At 36.9% G+C, this 24,606-nt stretch overlaps 1 protein-coding gene across 1 annotated transcript in view; it reads left to right on the top strand.

The window, feature by feature from the left end:
* LOC122436821 (serine/threonine-protein kinase TNNI3K) overlaps nucleotides 1-24,606 on the top strand; it is a 371,699-nt gene that overhangs the window by 110,774 nt on the left and 236,319 nt on the right. Inside the window, exon 10 of the mRNA XM_043460966.1 lies at nucleotides 22,111-22,209. Coding sequence (XP_043316901.1) covers nucleotides 22,111-22,209 — 99 coding nt within the window. The remainder of the gene's footprint in view (nucleotides 1-22,110; nucleotides 22,210-24,606) is intronic.

Here is a 24,606-nt window from a genome sequence, read left to right as displayed (position 1 = left end):
ATTTGGTCATAAAAAGCAATTCAGGAGGGAGATATAATTACAAAGAAATAGTGGAATGTCTCTTTTCTAGATTACCAAAAATAGGATAAATCAACATCAATCTCATTTGTTATATGCAGTCACCTGCCTAAGAAGCCAGCAGGTGGAGTTCCTTTTGTTTTCTCAGTGACCCTCTACTCCAAGATTTATGTGTCCAATAGTATATGGCATTGACTGTTTCGGATCTAGGGTAACACAGGATACAAGGTATATCACAGAATATGTTCATGAATTTGCAAGGGAAAACAAAACATAAGGACAAAAAACCAGGGTGTCTTCTGAAGCTCAGTCTACTGAAGACTGGTCTTGTCTGCAGATTTACTAGCAGTGGTGATGAGGTCTCTTTTATTTTCAATCTAAATAAACATAAAGAATTTAAGTTATGAAGAGGACTTAGATCAGGAAGTCAGTTCTTTATTATTCTGAACGATTTTCTAGTTGGTTAAGTGTTCTAGCTAAACTTACCAAATGATCTTTTTGGCCATTTCTATCTTCATCATCACCTTGATTAGATGGTTAGGAAAAGAATAGATTATGACATCTGGCCTTTTCACTAGGCACTAATTAAATGTTCCATAGAGGAGAAGGGAAGAATCTTAATTAAAATGAGAATCAGGGATCCTGGTATAATTCCCAACTATGCTATTCTGTCTTCTATTATTCTCTGTTCCCCTTGCCCCAGTTTCTTAGCCTCAACATTCCTGGTTTATCCTATTAGGAAATTGGTTTCTCCTAAGAAGACTCAGTTTTGTTTTAAGACCAATCTGAACCTAAGCAGACAATATTCAAAAAGCCCCAGCCACATTTTACCTGGTCCCTTCCTATGAAATTGAGAATGATCCATTGTCCTGGACTGTAGAACCTGGGATTCCTCTAGTTTTATATGTGTGGAACTTCTTTCACCCTTCTCCTGTATAACTCCCTTGCATCTTTGCAAGCAAGATTATAATACATTATCTTTTTGAGGAGCCACTTCTCCTATCCAATGTCTGGTCTTTACTCTATATCTCTACATTTCTTTTCTAGCATACTACTCTCACTATGTTTTTATCATGTATTTATTTGTCTCTCACCCAAGACAATAACCTCACTAATTACAGTATTGGTCATCTCTCTCTGTCTCCTGTGCTTGGCACAGAACAGGAATGAGATGCTTGTAAATGAATGACTGGTTGACTCAGTCTGAAATTGCCCTGGAGTCACAATTTTCTCACAAGACTTCCCAGGTCTAGCCTCTGGGTTCCTCCTTTCCTATCTTCATCTTATCAGACTTTTTCTGAAGCTTGGAGTGCTGGTTTCTGGAGCAGACTCCGTGGACATGAGTTTGAGCAAGCTCTGGAAGTTGGTGATGGACAGGGAAGCCTGGCGTGCTGCAGTCCATGGGATGGCAAAAGTGTCAGACACTACTGAGCGACTGAACTGAACTGAAGTTAACAAATGGCCCAGAAGATAATTATCTCCCTGCTGAACTATATTAGTGCACTCAGGACCCATGACTGTTGGACTTCCTGCACAGATTCAGCCCTCAGAGTTGCCCCATTGGAGCTAAACTTGCCTTGCCTTTAGACATGGCATCAGGCATGATTTGGATCCCACGCCATCTCACTGCCTATTCTGTCCTGGTTGGAAGCTGCTTTCTCTTAAGACGCCGGTAGAGCTGATGTTCTAACAGGAGAGATGAGGAAATTAACATTTATGAAGGATTTCCTTTAGTCAGGTGTTTTGCTTATTTTATTATTACACAATTCTCACATAACTTTATTGATGAGAAAACTAAATCTCAAAGAGATGAACTAGTTTGCACCAAATGACATAGCTGTTAGGTATCAATAGTGCAGATTCTAACCCAGGCTGTCTGTCCAAACACTGAGCTCTTAATTTTCTATAGAGCCAAAGAGAGAAGACTTTTGGGAATATTGTCTCAGGGAAACTAATAGGACAAAGGTGTATATTCTTAAGTATTTCTACTTCTAAATTTGGCTCTTTTTAAAAACTGATTCTCAAAATCCCTCACTAATAAGGTAAATCTTTGAAAATTATACTTCCTATCATCCTTTAACTTTTATTTTTTAACTCAGTTAAAAAGAAAATTTTGTTAAAAATATTTTCAACAGAGAACATGTCACTTTTTAGTCATTTTTAAAATCTCATTTGTTTCTGTATCTTTTGCTTCAGCTGCTATCTGGGAACCTAAAGATTTATGTTTCCACATGTTGCTTTCTTCTTTTTCAGAAAAGCTTCTATTATAAACTGACTAGTCCAATCTTTAAGCTCTGCTTAAAGATTGGACTAGTCAGTTTATTTCATATCTTTACTGGCTAAATAATTTGCAGATCTCAATGAAAAATATATGAAGTCCCTTGTTTTAAAAATAAGTATTAATTTCAGGATAGCGGCAGCAGATCATTAAAATGAGTGTGGAGATTATTTTAAGCATGGAATCCTGTGTGACTGCATAGGTTGCACAGCATGATTTGGCCCTACTTCTCACACAATTTATAAATGTTGCTGAAAATATTTCAGCAGGAAAATTATCAAAATTATAATTAAATGGAAAACTGACAGTAGAAAATTACATGTAAAAATGTTTCTCTTCTCCTTAGTTTGATTAGAATTGAGAGGGGGAAAGCATACTTGGTTAATAATAATGATACTCCACAGCCTCTTAAGCTATATGTTGTAGTTTGCTAGAGCTTAGGAAAATTATTTGGGTTATTCATAGTTTATACTTAAGAAATTGGACAAGGGAAATAAAAGCAATTGGAAATTTGTGTTTTAAGTCTCTACCTCATTGCTTGTCCAATCATAAAAGGGTCACAAAATGTCTTTTACTAAACCTCCACTAACTGTGACCAAATCACAAGCATATGGAGATATATTTCTGGAAAGAAGCCACAACTCATTGAAATTTCTCTCCATATGAATGCTGCATAGTCCATGATTTGCATACAGAGTGTTTATAGAAAGAAATTAGGTTTTGTCTTGATTTAGTCATGGGGATTTGTGACATAGTGAAAGAGAGCTCATGACAGCAATTTTACAAGTAAGGTAACTTTAGAGAGGAAAAAGAAATCAGAGACAGTGAAGACTCCATTATTGGCCTAGTTTAAATCCTATTTCTAAGCTGGTATTTAAAAAACATTGTATATATTCAGCCCAACAAAAAACCACTAGAGAATGAATAATGTATTTATTATATATTTCAAATGTATCAAGTATTCCCAAACAAAAATATATTATTTTTGCATACTTCAGTCAACAGATGCCTACATTTGTTTATTGCAATGTTAGTAAACTGGACTGAGACTTGATGGGTAAATACTGTAGCTTTGATTTTTCTCAGTGTATTTTTGACAAATATGACCGAATTTTAGTTTCTTTTTTTTTTTTTAACTGGATCTGTAAGAAAACAAAATAGCTTGCCCCATTATTATTGCTTTCCTAGAGGCAATTTTGCAGCTATGATTATAAATAAATTTCTATTATAAAGTCTTATTTCCCAAAAGACAGGAAAAAAATTCATCATCGGTTCTCCCTTGTGAAAGTTTCATAGTTTCTGGCGATGTGTAAACCTTAAGAGTTCATGTTCCCTGTTTAGAGTTTTTAAGGCTTATCTTGGCTTATAGAATTTTATTATTCTACAGATTTTTTTTCAAGGATGTTTATAGTGTAGAAGATGCAAAAATTGACTAGGGAAAAACAATACAATTCAGTAAATGCTTATTGAGCATTTACAAACAAGAATGTAGACTAGTTATGGTGAAAATTGACGGAAGTATAAAATGTAACTTTAAGTATCATACTAGGAGCTTGCAATCTAGTAAAGAAATAAAAAATTAGAATACAATAGTGTACATTCATTCTTCCACTCAATTATCCAGTTACTATCTGTTAAAGAAGTAATAGATTCGAAGGTCTGTATTTGACACTGATAATTTAACGATGTGTAAAACCTAGCCTCACAGAGCTTGCAGTCTAGTGGAAGACAGAAGCAATAAAAAAAATCACACAAAATTGCCTCTGTGAGAAAAGCTGTGAATGTCAGCCTGGATCTCTATCTAAAAGAGGGTAATCTGATCCCCCTCCTTCTGTCCTTTCCCCCTCAGCCTTTTCTGACAAGAAAGCCTGAGTGAGCCTTTTTAAATTTATTTTATTTAGAATTTCAAAAACTGTAACTTTCACCATTTTCTTATTTGTTGTTTTTCAACTTTAAGTTCCTTAGACATACCAGGCATGCACTGCCTCAGGTCCTTTGCACTGCTCTGTCAGGTCTAAACCACTTTTTTTTTTTTTTTTTTGCTAACCGAATATCTTATTCCCTATCTTCTTAAGATCCTAGTTCAAATGTAATTTTCTCAATAAGGTTTTCCCAGATTATGTGTTTTTTAAAAACTCTGGCACTCCTTTATTTACTCCTTCTGTATTTCCTACCAGCATGATCACTATATAATAGCCTATCGTTTATCTCCTTTGCTTTACTATATATCTCCTGTGCTAAATTATAAGCTCAACAAAGACATAGCCTTTGTTGCTGTTCATTTTCTCTCTGTTGTCCTCAATTCCGAGCACAGAGCCTGCCTGGCTTATAGGAGACACACAGTTAGCATTTCCTAAATGAATATGCCCATAGTCAGTTGAGGTTAGGAGGGAATCTCTGAGGAACTGATAATTTGGCTTATAACCCAAGACCTCAGTAAATGTTTAGCAAGTTTTTCTTCAATCGCTCAGTCGTGTCCAACTCTTTGCAGCTCTGTGGACTGCAGTATGCCAGACTTCCTTGACCTTCACTACCTCTCAGAGTTTGCTCAAACTCATGTCCATTGAGTCGATGATGCCATCCAACCATTTCATCCTCTGTCATCCCCTTCTCATGCTCTCAATCTTTCCCTGAATCATTGAGTCTCCTTAGCAAGTAAAGAGAAGAAATAAACCTGACTGTAGCAGTGGTAGCAAATATGGTTACTTTCAGTGTTCAGTTCAGTTCAGTCCCTCAATCGTGTCCGACTCTTTGCAACCCCATGGACTGCAGCATGCCAAACCTCCCTGTCCATCACCAACTCCCGGAGTTTACTCAAATTCATGTCGATTGAGTTGGTGATGCCATCCAACCGTCTCATCCTCTGTTGACCCCTTCTCCTCCCACCTTCAACTTTTTCCAGCATCAGGGTCTTTTCCAATGAGTCAGCTCTTCACATCAGGTAGCCAAAGTATTGGAGTTTCAGCTTCAGCATATCAGTCCTTCTAATGAATATTCAGGACTGATTTCCTTTAGGATGGACTGGTTGAATCTCCTTGCTGTCCAAGACTCTCAAGAGTCTTCTCCAATACCGCAGTTCAAAAGCATCAATTCTTCGGCACTCAGCTTTCTATATAGTACAGCTCTCACATCCATACATGACCACTGGAAAAACCATAGCCTTGACTAGACGGACCTTTGTTGGCAAAATAATGTCTCTGCTTTTTAATATGCTGTCTAGGTTGGTCATAACTTTCCTTCCAAAGAGTAAGCGTCTTTTCATTTCATGGCTGCAGTCACCATCTGCAGTGATTTTGGAGCCCCCAGAAAGAACATCCACCACTGTTTCCACTGTTTCCCCATCTATTTGCCAAGAAGTGATGGGACCAGATGCCATGATCTTAGTTTTCTGAATGTTGAGCTCTAAGCCAACTTTTTCACTCTCTTCTTTCTCTTTCATCAAGAGGCTCTTTAGTTCTTCTTCACTTTCTGCCATAAGGGTGGTGTCATCTGCATATCGGAGGTTATTGGTATTTCTCCTGGCAATCTTGATTCCAGCTTGTGCTTCATCCAGTCCAGCAATTCTCATGATGTACTTACTCTGCATTTAAGTTAAATAAGTAGGGTGACTATATACAGCCTTGACATACTCCTTTCCCAATTTGAAACCAGTCTGTTGTTCCATGTCGAGTTCCAACTGTTGCTTCTTGACCTGCATACATATTTCTCAGGAGGCAGGTCAGGTAATCTGGTATTCCCATCTCTAGAAGAATTTTCCACAGTTTGTTGTGATCCACACAGTCAAAGGCTTTGGCATAGTCAATAAAGCACCAATAGATGTTTTTCTAGAACTCTCTTGCTTTTTCCATGATCCAGTGGATATTGGCAATTTGTCTCTGATTCCTCTGCCTTTTCTAAAACCAGCTTGAACATCTGGAAGTTCTCGGTTCACATATTGCTGAAGCCTGGCTTGAAGAATTTTGAGCATTACTTTACTAGCATGAGAGATGAGTGCAATTGTGCGGTAGTTTGAGCATTCTTTGGCATTGCCTTTCTTAGGTATTGGAATGGAAACTGACCTTTTCCAGTCCTGTGGCCACTGCTGAGTTTTCCAAATTTGCTGGTATATTGAGTGCAGCACTTTCACAGCATCATCTTTCAGGATTTGAAATAGCTCAACTGGAATTCATCACCTCCACTAGCTTTGTTCGTAGTGATGCTTCCTAAGGCCCACTTGACTTCACATTCCAGGATGTCTGACTCTAGGTCAGTGATCACACCATTGTGATTATCTTGGTTGTGAAGATCTTTTTTGTACAGTTCTTCTGTGTATTCTTGCCACCTCTTCTTAATATCTTCTGCTTCTGTTAGGTCCATACCATTTCTGTCCTTTATCGAACCCATCTTTGCCTGAAATGTTCCCTTGATATCTCTAATTTTCTTGAAAAGATCTCTACTCTTTCCCATTCTGTTGTTTTCCTCTATTTCTTTGCATTGATCGCTGAGGAAGGCTTTCTTATCTCTCCTGGCTATTCTGTGGAACTCTGCATTCAAATGGGAATATCTTTCCTTTTCTCCTTTGCTTTTTGTTTCTCTTCTTCTCACAGCTATTTGTAAGGCGGCCTCAGACAACCATTTTGCCTTTTTGCATTTCTTTTCCATGAGGATGGTCTTGATCCCTGTCTCCTGTACAATGTCACAAACCTCCGTCCATAGTTCATCAGGCTCTCTATCTATCAGATCTAGTCCCTTAAATCTATTTCTCACTTCCACTGTATAGTCATAAGGGATTTGATTTAGGTCATACCTGAATGGTCTAGTGAGAACCCCATGAACAGTATGAGAAGGCAAAGTGATAGGATACTGAAAGAGGAACTCCCCAGGTCGGTAGGTGCCCAATATGCTACTGGAGATCAATGGAGAAATAACTCCAGAACGAATGAAGGGATGGAGCCAAGGCAAAAACAATACCCAGTTATGGATGTGACTGGTGATAGAAGCAAGGTCTGATGCTGTAAAGAGCAATATTGCATAGGAACCTGGAATGTTAGGTCCATGAATCAAGGCAGATTGGAAGTGGTCAAACAGGAGATGGCAAGAGTGAATGTCAACATTCTAGGAATCAGCGAACTAAAATGGACTGGAATGGGTGAATTTAACTCAGATGACCATTATATCTACTACTGTGGGCAGGAATCCCTTAAAAGAAATGGAGTACCCATCATGGTCAACAAAAGAGTCCGAAATGCAGTACTTGGATGCAATCTCAACAATGACAGAATGATCTCTGTTCGTTTACAAGGCAAACCATTCAATATCACGGTAATCCAAGCCTATGCCCCAACCAGTAATGCTAAAGAAGCTGAAGTTGAATGGTTCTATGAAGACCTACAAGACCTTTAAAACTAACACCCAAAAAAGATGTCCTTTTCATTATAGGGGACTGGAATGCAAAAGTAGGAAGTCAAGAAACACCTGGCGTAACAGGCAAATTTGGCCTTGGAGTTCGGAATGAAGCAGGGCAAAGGCTAATAGAGTTTTGCCATGAGAACGCACTGGTCATAGCAAACACCCTCTTCCAACAACACAAGAGAAGACTCCACACATGGACATCACCAGATGGTCAACATCGAAATCAGATTGATTATATTCTTTTCAGCCAAAGATGGAGAAGCTCTATACAGTCGGCAAAAACAAGACCAGGAGCTGACTGTGGCTCAGGTCATGAACTCCTTATTGACACTTCTGTTAGATTCATGCTATTTCTGTCCTCCATTGTGCCTATCTTTGCATGAATCAGTGAGGAAGGCTTTCTTATTTCTCCTTGCTGTTCGTTGGAACTCTGCATTCAAATGCATATATCTCTCCTTTTCTCCTTTGCCTTTCACTTCTCTTCTTTTCTCATCTATGTGTAAGGCCTCTTCAGACAACCATTTTACCTTTTTGCATTTCTTTTTCTTGGAGATGGTCTTGATCACTGCCTCCTGTACAATGTCACAAACCTCTGTCCATAGTTCTTTAGACACTCTGTCTATCAGATCTAATCCTTTGAATCTATTTGTCACTTCCACTGTATAGTCCTAAATGATTTGATCTAGGTCATACCTGAATGGTCTAGTGGTTTTCCCTATTTTCTTCAATTTAACTCTGAATTTGGCAATAATTCTTGATCTGAGTTCTTGATCTGAGCCACAGTCAGCTCCCGGTCTTGTTTCTGCTGACTGTTTAGAACTTCTTCATCTTTGGCTGCAAATAATATTATCAGTCTGATTTTGGTATTGACTATCTGGTGATGTCCAGGTGTAGAGTCTCCTCTTGTGTTGTTGGAAAAGGGTGTTTGCTATGACCAGTGCATTCTTTTGGCAAAACTCTGTTAGCCTTTGCCCTGCTTCATTCTGTACTCCAAGGCCACATTTGCCCATTAATCCAGGTATTTCTTGACTTCCTACTTTCAGTGTTACATATATTAACTCTTAATCCTTTAAAAAGCCCTTCAAAATAGGCAAACTCATTTCCACTTTACAGATGAGAAGCTGAGACACAGAGAGAGCTTTCTAGCAAGAGGAAATCATGTATATTAAAACTGTCTGACTATAGGAAGTACAGCAGAAAGACCATAATGTGTGTGGATGGAGCTAGGAGACCTAGGGGATGGGTGGAAAATCAAAAACAAGGAGAAAAAGGTTAGGGGTCAGGTGCCCAATAGACTTATTTGTAGAGTGATGTTATATTCCTGATTCTTCAGGAAAATCCCTGATCATATTGTTGACCTAAGCTCCCTTTATTCTTTAAGTGAATACTTCTTTTACTCTCAAAATCTCCCTGGGTTGGATGATAAACTGTGTTAAGGAGTTCTCTCTCTTTCTTTCTCCTGAGAACAATGAAAAGCCATTGAGAAGTGGTAACATGATCAGACTTGCATTCTGATAGGATAATTCTAGGTACAATATTTAAAATCAACTGAATTTGAATAATTTATGCAAGCTGATGTATTTGGAGTCAATAATCTATAATGATTGCTTGAGTATGGGTGGTATTAGTAGATATGGGGAGATAAGAACAGATTTGCAAAATACTTAGAGGGTAAAATTAAATTAATCTGCTGATGGATTTTGTATGAGGGGGTACAGGAGACAATGGTGCCCACAAAAACTCATAGGTTTCTGGTGTCAGCAACTGGATAAAGGATTTCCAGTTCATTGTGATGGGGAACAATGTGGGAATATTATGTGTATGTGTAGACTTGGAAGTGGAGGGTTGAAGATCCATAAATGTGAAAAGTTTAATTGTCAATTACATGATAAATGATCAAACAAGATGTCTAGTCAGTAGGTGGTATTTCATTGTTTGGATATGCCACAATGTTTATCTACCTGTTGACGGACATCTGAGTTGTTTCCAGCTTTTAGGAATATCAAGTAAAGCTGCAGTGAAGATTTCTGTACAAGTCTTCATATAGACATGTGCTTTTATTTACTTTGAACAAATCTTAAGAGTAGAAAAGCTGGATCATTTGGTAGGTTTATGTATAATTTTTTAAGAAACTGGCAAACTGTTTCCTTATTGCCAAGTTCAGACTTTAATTGAAGAAAGTAGGGAAAACCACGAGACCATTCAGGTATGACCTAAATCAAATCCCTTATGTTTATACAAAGGACGTGAGAAATAGATTCACAGGATTAGATCTGATAGACAGAGTGCCTGATGAACTATGGATGGAGGTTCGTGACATTGTACAGGAGACAGGGATCAAGACCATCCCCAAGAAAGAGAAATGCAAAAAAGCAAACTGGCTCTCTGAGGAGGCCTTACAAATAGCTGTGAAAAGAAGAGAAGCGAAAGGCAAAGGAGAAAAGGAAAGGTATATCCACTTGAAGGCAGAATTCCAAAGAATAGCAAGGAGAGATAAGAAAGCCTTCCTCAGCGATCAGTGCAAAGAAATAGAGGAAAACAACAGAATGGGAAAGAGTAGAGATCTCTTCAAGAAAATTAGAGACACCAAGGGAATATTTCATGCAAAGATGGGCTCAATAAAGGACAGAAATGGTAGGGGCCTAACAGAAGCAGAAGATATTAAGAAGAGGTGGCAAGAATACATAGAAGAACTATACAAAAAAACATCTTCACGACCCAGATGAATCTGTGTAAGGCTCATAACCAGCTACTGAGAGAAGTCTCTTGTGAGTATTTTGCTCAATGCCCCACGAATCAGGAGCATTTCCAGTCTGGGTGATGAGTCTAGGCATTATCCCTGGACTTGTGTGGGCCCTGGGCGTAATTATCACTAATCTTCATTGGTTCTTTTCCCAGTCAGCAGTAGTTGCCCCATAAGCACACACTATTCAATGCTCAGCTTTATCCTCTAAGGGAACCTTCTCCAGATCTTTGTATTTCTCTCTTTATTCAATGCTTTTGTCTCTGGTACTCTATCTTATAAACTCTAGCTACTTTAGCTTCTCCAGACTACTCCTTGTTACTCCATATTGGACACAAGAGAAAGTCTCTAAGAAGCTTTTTTTTTAATGCACATTTTTAGCATCTAGGGATTCTGATTCAGTAATTCCAAAAAGGGTATCTGTAATACATTCTTATAAAGCCTCAAGGTAATTCTAAAGATATTGGGATATGTTATAATTTGTCTCAGTGATGAATTCAATGAACCTAGAAGTCTAAAAAGATTTCAAAAGGTGAGTAGAATTTGAACTAGATTTTAAGAAATAGTAGAATTTGGCAAACATATGTTCTGTGCCAGTTACTATTGGATGATCAAATAAGTTTGAGGGATGAATGAATTGATTTATCTTCCCTTTTCCACTTAGCCAACTTCTATTTCAGTTTCCAGGTACCTTCCTGGCTATAGGTTTCTCTGTCTTTACAGAACTAATTTATAACTTATTTTGTTTTGATAGCCTTTCTTTTGTTATAATAGTCCATGTATTATCTCATATCAAATCTATCTTTACTCTATCTTTACTTTATCTCATAATCATTTTGTTTTGTTTCTTCCACTGACCTATGTATTACTTTTGAAAAATTAATTTATCTTTGATCCCCAGAAACTAGCACAGTGCTTGGAAAACTTATGCGCTCAGAAATATTTGCTGATCTGAACTGTTGTTCCTCTTGATATTCAGAAGTGGCCTATTTAACTATTTAATATAGATGTCAGTTGTGACCTGGATTTTTTAGTAATAAATTGAGAGGCACAATCATAAATGGGCTAACTTTTGCTGCATAAAAATTTTATCTCAAAACTTTATGGCTTAAAACAGTAAACATTTTTTTATTGCCATTTTGTAGCTCAGGAATCTCAGGATACCTTAACTGGGTCCCCTGGCTTAGTGTCTCCCACAAGATTTCTAATGGGGCTGCAGTCTTCTTAAGGACTGAATGAAGAGATTCCTCTTTTGTGCTCACTCCTGTAGCTGTTGGCAGGATTTGGTCCTCTCTGGCTATTATCTAGAGACACCAGGGCCTTGCCATGTGATGCTATTCTTAGAAAAGCTCATAATGAGACATCTGGTTTCCATCAGAGAGAGTGATGGAGAGATCAAGGTAGGGTAAGTGAGATGAGGTCACAGTCTTTTTGTAACCTAATCTTAGAAGTGACATTCCATAACTTTTGTCATTTTATATTAATATTCATGAGAAATGTCATTCCCACATTCAAGGGAGCTACTTAGCCTCATAGATAGCAATACCACTTACATTTTCTCAAAGATGATAGCAAATGTATACGTAGATGGATTTATAGAGGGATTATAAATTCTGTCTGGAAGAGAAGAGCTCTATTAACCCAGGAAACTTGGCATGATTCTATGCTTATATTATCTGACCCTGTATTTTTTCTTAGAATCAAAGATGACTAGCAGGTAAATGTGGTGACAATTCTATTTTCCCCAAACTAGCAACTCTTTTGTTGAACAGTGATTTCCAGTATGCACTCTCTGGATGTCTAGCATTCCAGAGTACCTTGGAACTTATTCAAGGAGAAAGGAAGGAGTTATAAGCTCATGCCTCCTACATCCAGGAGCCACCCAAGCCAATTATATCATAGTACCTCTGCTGAGTACTTATGCTGAGTTCATTAGGTAAAAGTTTGAAAAAAATGTTTGAAATGTTAGAGAAACTGGGATTCTAGAGTAATGTTTTTTGGCTACAACAGTATAATATGTGTGGTGGTGGTGTAGTTTCTAAGTCACGTCCAACTTTTGCAACTCCATGGACTGTAGCCCTCCAGGCTCCTCTGTCCATGGGATTCTCCAGGCAAGAATGCTGGGATGGGTTGCCATTTCCTTCTCCAGGGGATCTTCCCAAACCAGTAATCAAACCCGGGTCTCCTGCATTGCAGGTGGACTCCTGCACTGCACGTGGATTCTTTACCAACTGAGCTTCAAAAGAAATCAGTATATAATATATAGACTAGTAATTAGGTATGTGGTCTCTGGAACCAACCTGCCTAGGTTTCTTTGTATCCAGGTTCTGCCATTTACTACCCATGTGAAACGGTTAGAAGTCTGGGCTTGAATCTCACCCACAGTTATTTCTTAGCCCTTTCTATGTCTGAAGCCGACAGGCATACTTAGTATTGCACTTTTTTCATTTTCATTGTAGGCTTCAATTATTAGTCTCCCTGTGTGTATCTTAGTTTAACTTAGTTTAATAGTTACCAACATTATTCCTTCTGTTTTCTGTCCTGATAATAGGCCTCTGACTGAATGATGGATATTCTTTTAATAAACTTATCTAGAAAGAAAATTATCTATAATTGATCTGTATACCAGTCAATACATACTGTTTCATAATCAGTTAAAATATTTTTATGACTGAATTTACCAATATTATTGTGTCACTTATTCTAAGTTATTGCAGACCAACATTTTTAATTATGTTGTTAAATAAAAAGCCTATAGGATATAATTGATTACTTAAGTTAGTATCTTGCAGCTCATCAAATAATGTTTTCTGCCTTATTTAATGAGGAAGCTCAAAAAGAGAAGCCCTAAACATTCTGTATAGTGTGCTTGAAATAGGACTAACCCCTGAACCTGAGACTTAACTGTTGTCTTTTTTGATTTTTAAATCCCAGCTGGTGGAAATACATTGATCTTTGAAATAATTTTTAGGAAGATTCTTATTAATCATTTTTATCTAAGAGCTAAAATCTTTATGTGGTCCTTATGTTCTATTAGTTGACTACAACTCACCTTCAAAGCATAATTTAGAAGTTGATTTTTCAAGTAGAGGCAAATTACATGATTTCAGTAGGTGTCTTGGGCTGTAGAACAAGTCATGAGAAAATTCTTTGTCAGATTACAATGTCTAGGGTGTAGACAGTGTAAGGAAGACCATCCATGAGAGGGAGCCTAACTTGTACTACAATTTTCAAATCTCTACAATTGCAGTATAGCCAAAAAATGCTGGACCTTTGGCAAGCTATAAAAATAAATCTCATAAGGAAAAAAAATTGTGGCTTTCGAAATGCATAGAACATGATATATTCATAACACAGTAAACATTGAAAACCTGTTTTCTCAGCCAGGGATTTTAAAATAAGACCCTCACATAAGGAAATGCTGCAAAAAAGAATATATATAAGAAAGAAAATAGCACTGCAAGATGACGATTAGCTGGAAGGCTCAGAACATTTAGCCTGTCTTTTCTCTAAAATTTCTCTTCCATGGGCTTCCTTAACAAGCATTCCTTTGTTCTCCTTTTCTTTCATGGATGACTCTTCTCTTTCCTTTGCTGGCTCCATTCTTTCCCACTTTTTAGCCATAAATATCCCTCAAGTATCTCCTTTTACCTATGGAACTGGTGTTATTGCCTAACTTCAATTATTACTTCTCTAAAATGATCCCACTTGTAGCTCCAGCCTGGACCCCTCAGCTTCTCATCACTCTTCATCCACAAGCTTTTCTACTTACATTATTACAATTTCCTGAGAAGCTATAGATTTATATAATCAATGGAATTCTTTTACTTTATATATATAGGTTGATATACCTTTAAGCTTTATTTCTACAACTTAAGAATATGGAGTGTCCCTTTAATTTCTTTGATAATGTTATCTTGTGGAATCATTTTATGAGTAATTTTCAGACCAGATTTAATTTTAACCTGAGATAATAAGATAAAGGTCACATAAGAGAACCTTATTTCCATGACAGCCTGAAGAAACTATTTCCCAGTAAGTTTTTGTACTCAAATATTTAATTAGAGCTATGTCAGGGAAAATAAAAAGTCTTTACAAAAACATTCAGTTAGTGTTTTAAATGAAAAGCCTCTGTAACTATATGATAGGGAGTTCTCACTTAGCACTTGTAATGGGTGTAGAGAAGTCAGTATATATACAGTTTAAAAGTTTTACAGAAAATAGAGCATAAAGTCAAAAGAAGTGCTTATTTTAAATCTAAAGCAATGTTACAGTCTAAAATGCTAGGTAATGAAGACTTAAATACAAATGGGTAAACAATTATTGGTATTTTTAGTTGGCATAGCTTTTGGTAGATGTTTAAAAACTCAGGAATTATGTTTGCATTTTGATTGAGGGTTCGACCCCAGCTGGAACAGCTGTGGTGTTGGATAAGCTCACAATGAATTGCTAAAGGGAACTAGAAGAAACTAAATATGTTAAGTGATTAACCTGAGAGAAACTATGGGTGATGTTTCTACTTACTAAATTCACAAATTAGACACAGTTTTACCCTCATGCTTATTTCCCCTTATAGTCTTCCTCTTTTATTGTCATCATTTGTTAATAACTTCCATCATCTCTCCCCACCCCCAATATGCTGAGTCGTGCAATTCTATCATCTTAATATCTCTAAAACCCATTCTCCATCTCTCAGATACTAATACTACCTCATTTTTATCTATGAGATCATTTTTATCTTTATCTCTTTCTTTTTAGCTGGCTGCTGAACCCTGCTAGCTGGTCACTCTGATTCTAGTTTGCTATCTCTTCAGTCTATTTACTATACTTTTACCAGAAGGATCTTTTTAAGGTGCAAATCAGAATATACTTTGCTATTGCTTGAAATCTGTTGGTGAAACCTCCTATGGAAAAAATTCAGGAAAAATTCTAAAATTCTTCTTATAGTATATATGACTCTTCAAGATGCCTAACATATAACTTCTACTTAGAATAACTTTTAACTTTATTTTTTTCAGTCATCTGCAAGCAATTACAAAGTCAGAATCATACTTATTGATATACTGGCTATATAGATGTCCTTGAAAATCCTTGAAGAACATCAACCAAGGTCTATATCCTGTATAGAACTATCTGAGGTGGCAAGGAATTATAGGCTGCCCCCAAATAATAGCACACATAAGAAGAAAAACACTGTGGAGTAGTATGATTCTTTGGACTTCTATAAATTCGAGTTTAAACTTTGGTGCTCTTCCTTAAAACTGTGTAATTCTTAACCTTATTTTTCCTATTTTTTAAATGGGGTTATTAGTAACAGTGCCACGAGATTGTTGTGAGAATTAAATGAGATATCCTTATTTAGCTCATAGATGGGCTTCCATAGTGACTCAGTCATAAAGAATCTGCCTGCAATACAGGAGGCGCAGGTTCAATTCCTGGGTTGCGAAGATCCTCTGGAGAAGGAAATGGCAACCCCCTATGGTATTCTTGCCTGGGAAAGCCCATGGACAGAAAAGCCTGCTGGGCTACAGTCCATGGCATTGCAAAAAAATCAAACACAACTGAGCAACTAAATAACAACATTCTCAAAGCACACATTCTAATGCTTCATTCATATTACCAAAAATCAAAGGGTAGTGATAAAGATGAAATCACTGCAGGGGACTGTATAAACCCAGAGTAAAAGTAATTGGGAAACAAGGGAAATATAATATATAACCAGTCTGCTCCTGCTGCTCAGTTGCTCAGTCTTGTCCAACTCTTTGCAACCCCATGGACTGTAGCCCAACAGGCTCCTCTATCCATGAAATTTTCCAGGCAAGAATACTGGAATGGGTTGCCATTTCCTACTTCAAGGGATTTTTCCTGGCCCAGGGATCAAACCCACATCTCCTGCAGTGGCAGGCAGATTCTTTACCACTGAGCCACCTGAGAAGCCCCCATATAGTCAAATTCTGAGTTGCTAAGTAAGGTAGACCCCATATTGGAAGAATCTGGGTAAAATACATGCATCTGGAGAGAGAAGTGTGTGTGTGTTTGTTTGTGTGTGTGTGTGGTAGAAATAGTACCAGTATTAGTAATAGTAGCAGCAGTAGTAGCAATGGTGATAGAATCAACTAGAGAATGTTTAAGGCAAGATAGCTAATAACTACCACTGAACACTTCCTCTTAGCTTACCAAGTTTTGTCTTAAATGATTTCTGTATATTATCTTAATTAATTCAAGGCAATTAAAGCAGACAAAGGAAATCAGGAGGCAATACAATGTTAGTGATAAAAAAGCAACACTGAAGAAACACTTAAGAGATAAACAGAGAGTCACCTCTAGAGAAGGACAATAAAAAGCTGACAGAGAGTTAGGGATCAAACTCAAAGATCATTATGTTAGTCAGTCTAAGGAAGGATAGGATCTTAAGGAGAAGACAAATAGTAAGAAATGCTGGAAAAATATTAAAATAAGGAAAAGACCCAAGGATATACATTGGAATTGACAGTTGGGTGATCTTTGATGTCATTTTCCAAAGAAATTTCCCTGAAGTTATAAGGTCTGAAGCCAGACTGTAGGTGGGCTGAGGAGTGATTAAGAGGTGAGAATATGTGAGTAAAAGATGTAGACTACTCTTGAAAAAAAATGAAGTTTAGAAGAGAGGGTAATTGTTCAATGGGACACAATTGGAATGTTAATTGAAAGTTAAACACAAGAGATGTGGGTTCTGTCCCCAGGTCAGGAAGATCCCCTGGAGGAGGAAATGACAACCCAATCAGTATTCTTGTCTGGAAAATTCCATGGACAGAAGAACCTTGTAGGCTATAGCCCATGGGGTGGCAAAGAATTGGACATGAATGAGTGACTGAGCACACACATTGAAAGTTAGAACTGGAAGCATTGAAAAATTTCTAATCTAAATCAACTTGCATATTAATATTTTGGGGACCATTTTGAATTCCTGAGGCATAAACTTACAAAAACATTTTCTTCTAAAACTTTGTTAATACAGATTTTCTACTAAATGGAATTGGGTGTTATCCCAAAAGAGATTCACGATTCTGTTCTCTATAAGTCTCAATAGTAAAGGTTAGATGAAGAAATATAGAAGAGATAACGGTGGCTTTAAACAATCTATAAATCCTAAGGAAAACATCAGTGTAAGTATGAATTTGAGGGAGACTCCAAAGAAGTCACAGGAAATGAGATATCACTTTAAATAAAGCAAAGAAAAACTTAAATTTCAAAGTGTAGATATTTATTGGAAAGTCTACTAGTATAAAATACTTATATTTAATTTTGGGAATTTCAGCTCTGATTGATTGCCATTTTATCCCATGTGGAATTTACCTTACTTTACTTTCTCTTCCATAGACATTTAGCTCCTATTGATGTGGTCATTTTTTTTCTTCTTCATCACTGTCAATGATTTTCATAAGATGAAGTTCAGAGTGGGAAGCCAATTGGGTGTAAGTCAATAAGTTAAAGTCATACTGTAGCAGAAACATTCAGCAAATAAGAACAATGAGGACTTTTCTCTTGTAGGCATTACTTTTTAAATCTCTGGAATTTAAAATGATAAGGTATAACTCTTTTAGTTAGAAGGATTAAATCCCAGTGTCTCAGGTGAAAAATCCTTCTTAATCTGGAATCAAAACTTCCTACACTTCATTGAGACAAGTTCAGAACATGATAAAAATAGTTTAATTAATTTTCATATAATAGTGATTTACACACAGTGATAATTAATGAAACAAGTTGTGAGGATAAATAATATAAACATTTAGAGAAAGAAATGTTTAATACAGTAAAGTATTTGTGAAAGATTCTCAGAGGACCTGGGAACTGAGCTTGGCCTTGAGACTAGGTTTATTACAGTCAGAGAAAGAAAACAGAAACTTTCTAGGAAGAAAGAGCAGAATGTTCGAACAAGTATTTAAATTACAACCTGGAAATTGTAGAGATTCTACTTGGATATTTTGAGGAGTCAACTAGCAAATGAAAATATTTTTAATGTTAATGTATAGTAATTCCCTTCTATCAAAACAAAGAGCTCCAATCCATTTTTTGTGCTCATAAAACAAAGACTTTGTGATAGACACTTTGTCGTGCATATTCCTTTCATTAATAAAGGATACTCGTACATCAAGGCTGTATATTGTCACCCTGCTTATTTAACTTATATGCAGAGTACATCATGAGAAATGCTGGGCTGGAAGAAGCACAAGCTGGAATCAAGATTGCTGGGAGAAATATCAATAACCTCAGATATGCAAATGACACCACTCTTATGGCAGAGAGTGAAGAACTAAAGAGCCTCTTGATGAAAGTGAAAGAGGAGAGTAAAAAAGTTGGCTTAAAGCTCAAGGTTCAGAAAACTAAGATCATGGCATCTGGTCCCATCACTCCATGGTAAATAGATGGGGAAACAGTGGAAACAGTGGCTGACTTTGTTTTTTGGGCTCCGAAATCACTGCACATGGTGATTGCAGCCATGAAATGAAAAGATGCTTACTCTTTGGAAGGAAAGTTATGACCAACCTAGACAGCATATTAAAAAGCAGAGACATTACTTTGCCAACAAAGGTCCATCTACTCAAGGCTATGGTTTTTCCAGTGGTCATGTATGGATGTGAGAGTTGGACTATACAGAAAGCTGAGTGCTGAAGAATTGATGCTTTTGAATTGTGGCGTTGGAGAAGACTCTTGAGAGTCCCTTGGACTGCAAGGAGATCCAACCAGTCCATCCTAAAGGAGATCAGTCCTGGGTGTTCATTGGAGGGACTGATGTTGAAGCTGAAACTCCAATACTTTGGCCACCTGATGCAAAGAGCTGACTCCTTTGAAAAGACCCTGATGCTGAGAAAGATTGAGGACAGGAGGAAAAGGGGAAGACAAGATGAGATGTTTGGATGGCATCACCGACTCAATGGACATGAGTTTGGGTAAACTCTGGGAGTTGGTGACGGACAGAGAGGCCTGGCATGCTGCAATTCATGGGGTCCCAAAGAGTCAGACATGACTGAGCAACTGAACTGAACTGAATATTTGAATCTTGATTCTTTAATAATAATAATACTGATATACATATATATATACTGATACATATGTATATATATCATTTATACAAATCTAAGTATGATAAAGTTCTTTTCTTTAAAGAGTTTAAAGATTATTAAGACATCCTTTCAGTGATAAAACTTTTTTTCTAGTATACAGTTTCAATAGTAGTTTTGTTATTGTTTTGGGGGAAAAAAAAACTGTATTTTCTCAAAAGTATTTAATACCACAGAATTTTATGGCCTGCAGAAAACTTAATGAGACAATGTATGTAAAAGTGCCAGTGACAGTTCCTGGCATGGAGCAGGCACTTGGGATTTGCTAAAGGTTAATTCAAAGTAAAGGATCAATAAATGTGTGTGTTGAACTATTTAAAAATTTCTGTCATACATTTGGGTCCTAATTGTTAATGTTTAAATTCCTTTATGACTAGTAGATATATATTCCTATTTTTTAACTAGAAATACAGTCCAATTCAATAATAATCTGGATGCCTATTATATATTCAGCATAGTGGTGCATAAAAGCGATTGAGTTTGGGACTTCACGCAGTGGAAAGGAGGTGAAATTGATCTACCCACTCTTTCAGGTTATAGATTAGTGGGAGCATGGTTAAAATTATTTAATAGATATATGTTCCAGCCTAAGCATTAATATGAGTGCATTTATCATAACCACATGACAAGCATATTTGTGTATCATGATACATTGTATCCCCGTAAAATTGGTAGGAGGTATACTCCCTATCACGACTTGAAATATCATAAGAACCAATAGACGCATTAAATTTATATAAATAGCCTGTGAAATTATTCAGATAATTCCAGTGTACATAGCTCTCAATGGTTAACTATTTTCTTGAATTTTAAAACAAACTAACTAAAATCTACAGTTCAATAATGACTCTGTGCGGTTTCATTAAATCTTACATTTTGACAGTTTCTCAGAAGGCCAACACTTCATAATTAATGAATATTGAGCCAAAAGATTGACCTTCTGAATAACTGGATAAGTGCAAACTTAGGAAAAAATTACATTGGACTAAGAGCCCTTATCTATTAGAATGAAAGTAAGTTCTGGAACTATGCCTAAGAAATTGGGTCTATATGTTAACATTTGAGAATCCTTTTTACAATAAAAATTCATGCTGTCTACTTTATTTTATGCTATGTTTAAAATAAGAGAATTTGTAAAAAGCTCCATTTACCTTGATCACATGTGACCTCCTTTAAACGTTCCCAAGATTGAACTCACAGGCATGTGAAGTCTAAGATAGCAGACATTTGATATAAATGGTTCCAGCATTCTATTCCAAGCTGAATCTACAAAGCTGAATCTAACAAGCTTCTACTGAGAGAAAGCTTCGTTTTACCTGAGATTGATTCAGTTAGTTCATTTGCTTAAAGGTTAGTGTTAACGCCATCAAGGTCACAGGAAGGATCTGATGCAAAGAAACTTCAAACAAGCCTAAATTTGAATTCCAGTTCTGCTTCTTATTGATTGTATGACCTCAGATAGGTTAAAAAGCTCCTTGAGGCTCAGTGTCTTTACCTTTAAAATGGGAGAGTGGAACCTATCTTTCTATGTTTGGGAGTGAGACAGAGGCACTCCCGTTACCATTTATGGCCTCGATTTAGGATGAAGGCATAGAAAGAACAAAAGATGTGTGGGAACATATGTTCCTTGAGCTCTTTGATCCCAGCTTCATGTACTCTCTTGTAAATCTAACAGACTTTTGAAAATTTCCCCAAATGTGTATTATTTTACCAACTGAAGAACAGAGAGTACATTAGAAAACTTACAGTGAAAAAGAACACATCTGGAAGAAATTACTTCAATCAGTTTTCTAGAGCGAAGAAGCTTGGAGATGAGTCTTTGGTAGAATAAATCTAAAGAGCCAGCAGATTTGTTGGCAGTCTGTGCCTTTCCATGAAGGCAGTTGACCCATAGCTCCTGCTAGTTTTTTTGTTTGTTTGTTTGTTTTAATCATTTATTCATTCAACAAATTTTTATTGAATGATTACCATTTTCATGACAACATGCTAGGGTAGGATTATATAGATGAATTTGGTATACACTTTGTCCTTAAAGAATTTGGTCTTTAATAAGGGTGATAAGGCATGTATATAAATTTATAAATGTTCTAAATGGTATGAAAGTAAGTTGAGTGAGATGTAAAAGGAAGGAAGACAATTTTAGCGAATAATCTGGCAACAAATGGAGGGAAAATAAAGAAATATTGGAGGAGATGGCATTTAGCTTGGGTTTAAATATCTGTAGATTGGGCAGAAGGGAACTTCTGACTGAGGAAATAATGTGAACAAAGACTCAGAGAAGTGGGAAATGGAGTGCAGTTTGATTGTACAGTTGGGTTTATGAAAGAGACTCATGGGAAATACATTTTAAAGGATACCATCAGATTGAGAGGACCTTGAATATCATCGTAAGGAGCTTGGCTTTTATTTTCTAGGCAAAAGCAAGCCATTGGAGATTTCAGAGAAGGGAGATGGAAAAATATTGTGTTCTAGAATGGTGACTCCTAAAGACGAGTTGTATTAATACATTTTAATTATAAAATGAATTTGTTGGACAGATGCCCCCAGTGAATCTCCTAACCCAGCTCTTCCTTATCCAGGCTGCTGATGTGCTTCTGCAACATGGAGCTAATGTCAATGTTCAAGATGCAGTTTTTTTCACTCCACTGCACATTGCAGCATGCTATGGGCACGAACAGGTAAGTCAGTAAGTAAGTGCGTAGGTAAGTCCAAAGCCTGGGGCATCACTTAAGTGTTCCAGGCTTTTCTTGAAATGTACTGTATTCAAAGAAAGGCTACTTGAGCTATCCTTTGAATCATTTTTACCATCTTCTCATCAGTTCCACCCTTGAAAAGCTTTTGTAGATCCACAGAAAAATAGCAGCTACCAAGTTATTCATTTTCACTGACCATTCTCATTCTTCCTCATTTTATCTCCCTAGATCTCTAGTATTACTCAGTTATGCAGCAGAATTACACTTTTTACCTTTGTAGAGGTCATGCTATTGCATTTCCTGAGGCCCCCAAGTTGAAAATCAAACTTACTTGTGTCTCTGTGCTGTTCCAGCCATTGTGCCTGTATTTCTTTGCTGGCTGGAATATGCCTGGACACTCTCAAGCCTGTGAAGCGTGACCTCTAGCTAGGGAAGATTGCTCATTTCATTGATGTGCTGCTCAGAGTGCACTGGAGTGCACTGGAGAGCTGGGTACTGAAAATGCTTCTGAAAGTACAGGGTCCAAGGCTCAAGTGATGAAAAAACTCCAAACTTTTTCTGATTTCAGGCACAGGCCGGATATACACAATGCACGTTGTTTGTTGAGTCATCCTCTTTGGCGATTAACCTCATCACCCAGCAGAAACATAAAGAGCTTCTCTGCATGTTTTGTGGAGTGTTAAATTTGTTTACTTTCCCTGAATATATATTCACAGTATTATAAAATTATGCTAAAATGTGGATGGCCCTTTTATGATAAGGGACTCACTTTCTATGTGCAAAGACAGCACATAAGTAATTTATGGATGCTATTGTCACTTACTAAAATAGGCTGACAGGGGAATGGCACATTTGGTTTATAAATGTGCCTGATATGCCATGTTCCTTGGCATTTGTTTATTTACTTATTTTTAAGTGGAAGAGTAGATGTTTTGTACCAAGAGCAATATTGCCTAGGTATATAATAATGGTGCTTAACAGACAATCGATTTCAATGATAGTTTAAATCTGTGCATTATAAAGTCACATAATCAGAATTTATGGAGTCTGTATAAGTAGAAATATCTGCTTAGGAGTGCAAGGTTCCTGAGACTAAATGTCTACTACTATTCAGCTTTCTCCTGAATTAAGCATTGGTGTGCCTATTAGCCAACAAATGGATAAAATACACATTCCACATTGGTGCTACCTCTTCAGATATCATTTATTGAGTACCAGGCACTTTTCTAAGTGTTTCATGTATAATAACTTATTTAATCCTCACGACAGCCCTATGAGGTATTCCCATCTTAGCGATGAAGAAACTGAATTTTGAAAAGGCCAAATCATTTACTCAAAGTGACATAACTAATAAATAGAAGCCTAATTTCAGAACCTTTCTTCTTTACCCACTGCACATAATAAGTTCTCCCACATTCCACCAGCTATTTTTTTCACCTAGATTTCTATCAAATGTATACGATATTCTTGAGAGGCTTCTGCCCAAAATATATTTATCTGCTGCCACAAAATAGTTTCAGAGCTTGAATTCACATTTATGCTGATACGTCAGTGGTCAAGACTTCCTTTTAGAGATTTTTTTGATATGGACCATTTTTAAAGTCTTTATTGAATTTGTCTCAATACTGCTTCTGTTTTATATTTCGATTTTTTGGCTGCAAGACATGTGGGATCTCAGCTCCCTGACCAGGGATCATACCCACACCCCCTGCATTGGAAGGCAAAGTCTTAACCCCTGGACCACACAGGAAGGCCCTCAATGGTCAAGAGTTTTGAGGAGTCCTCCCATAACTGTTATTTTAATGGCATATATACATACTAACTTATCTCTTGGGATCACTGTGATGACTTCTGAAATTCCCAGAGGAGACAATGTCAAGTTTAGAAAAAGTATTTGAAAGATTCCTAAGTGGATGTGTAAATACTTTGAACAAATCCCATAAATTACCAGAAACAACCCCTGGAAGACTCCTGAGTTGTGAATCTCAACCAGTTTAGGAAGATGCTAAAAGCTAGTGTGGCTATCTCCTGCTTACTCACAAATCAAAACAGGACTTAGAATCCCAGTCACAAGATGACCATTGGTGACCTATGCATGGAGTCACTACGAAAATAAAGAATCATGTAAACACTGCTGACTCTGGCCAGAAGAAGATTTTAAAGGACTGTTCAGAGATGATTATGGGTGATTTTAGAGAAGACTGTTTATGTACAATGAAGACCCAACTCTGAAATTGCTCCTTTTTTTAAATTTCTTGCTAGGTGATATAATAATAAATACCTTATTGTTTAGGCCAATTGAATTAGGGTTTTTTCAGACAAAAATTAACCAAAAGAACATCTTAATGATATGTCTCCTTCCATACTGCTGAAAGTGAAAGT

This window comes from Cervus canadensis, chromosome 2 (genome assembly GCF_019320065.1).
Source record: "Cervus canadensis isolate Bull #8, Minnesota chromosome 2, ASM1932006v1, whole genome shotgun sequence".
Classification (NCBI taxonomy): domain Eukaryota; kingdom Metazoa; phylum Chordata; class Mammalia; order Artiodactyla; family Cervidae; genus Cervus; species Cervus canadensis.
Note: the sequence above shows the minus strand (reverse complement) of the source record. Positions and strands in the feature narration are given on the sequence as shown.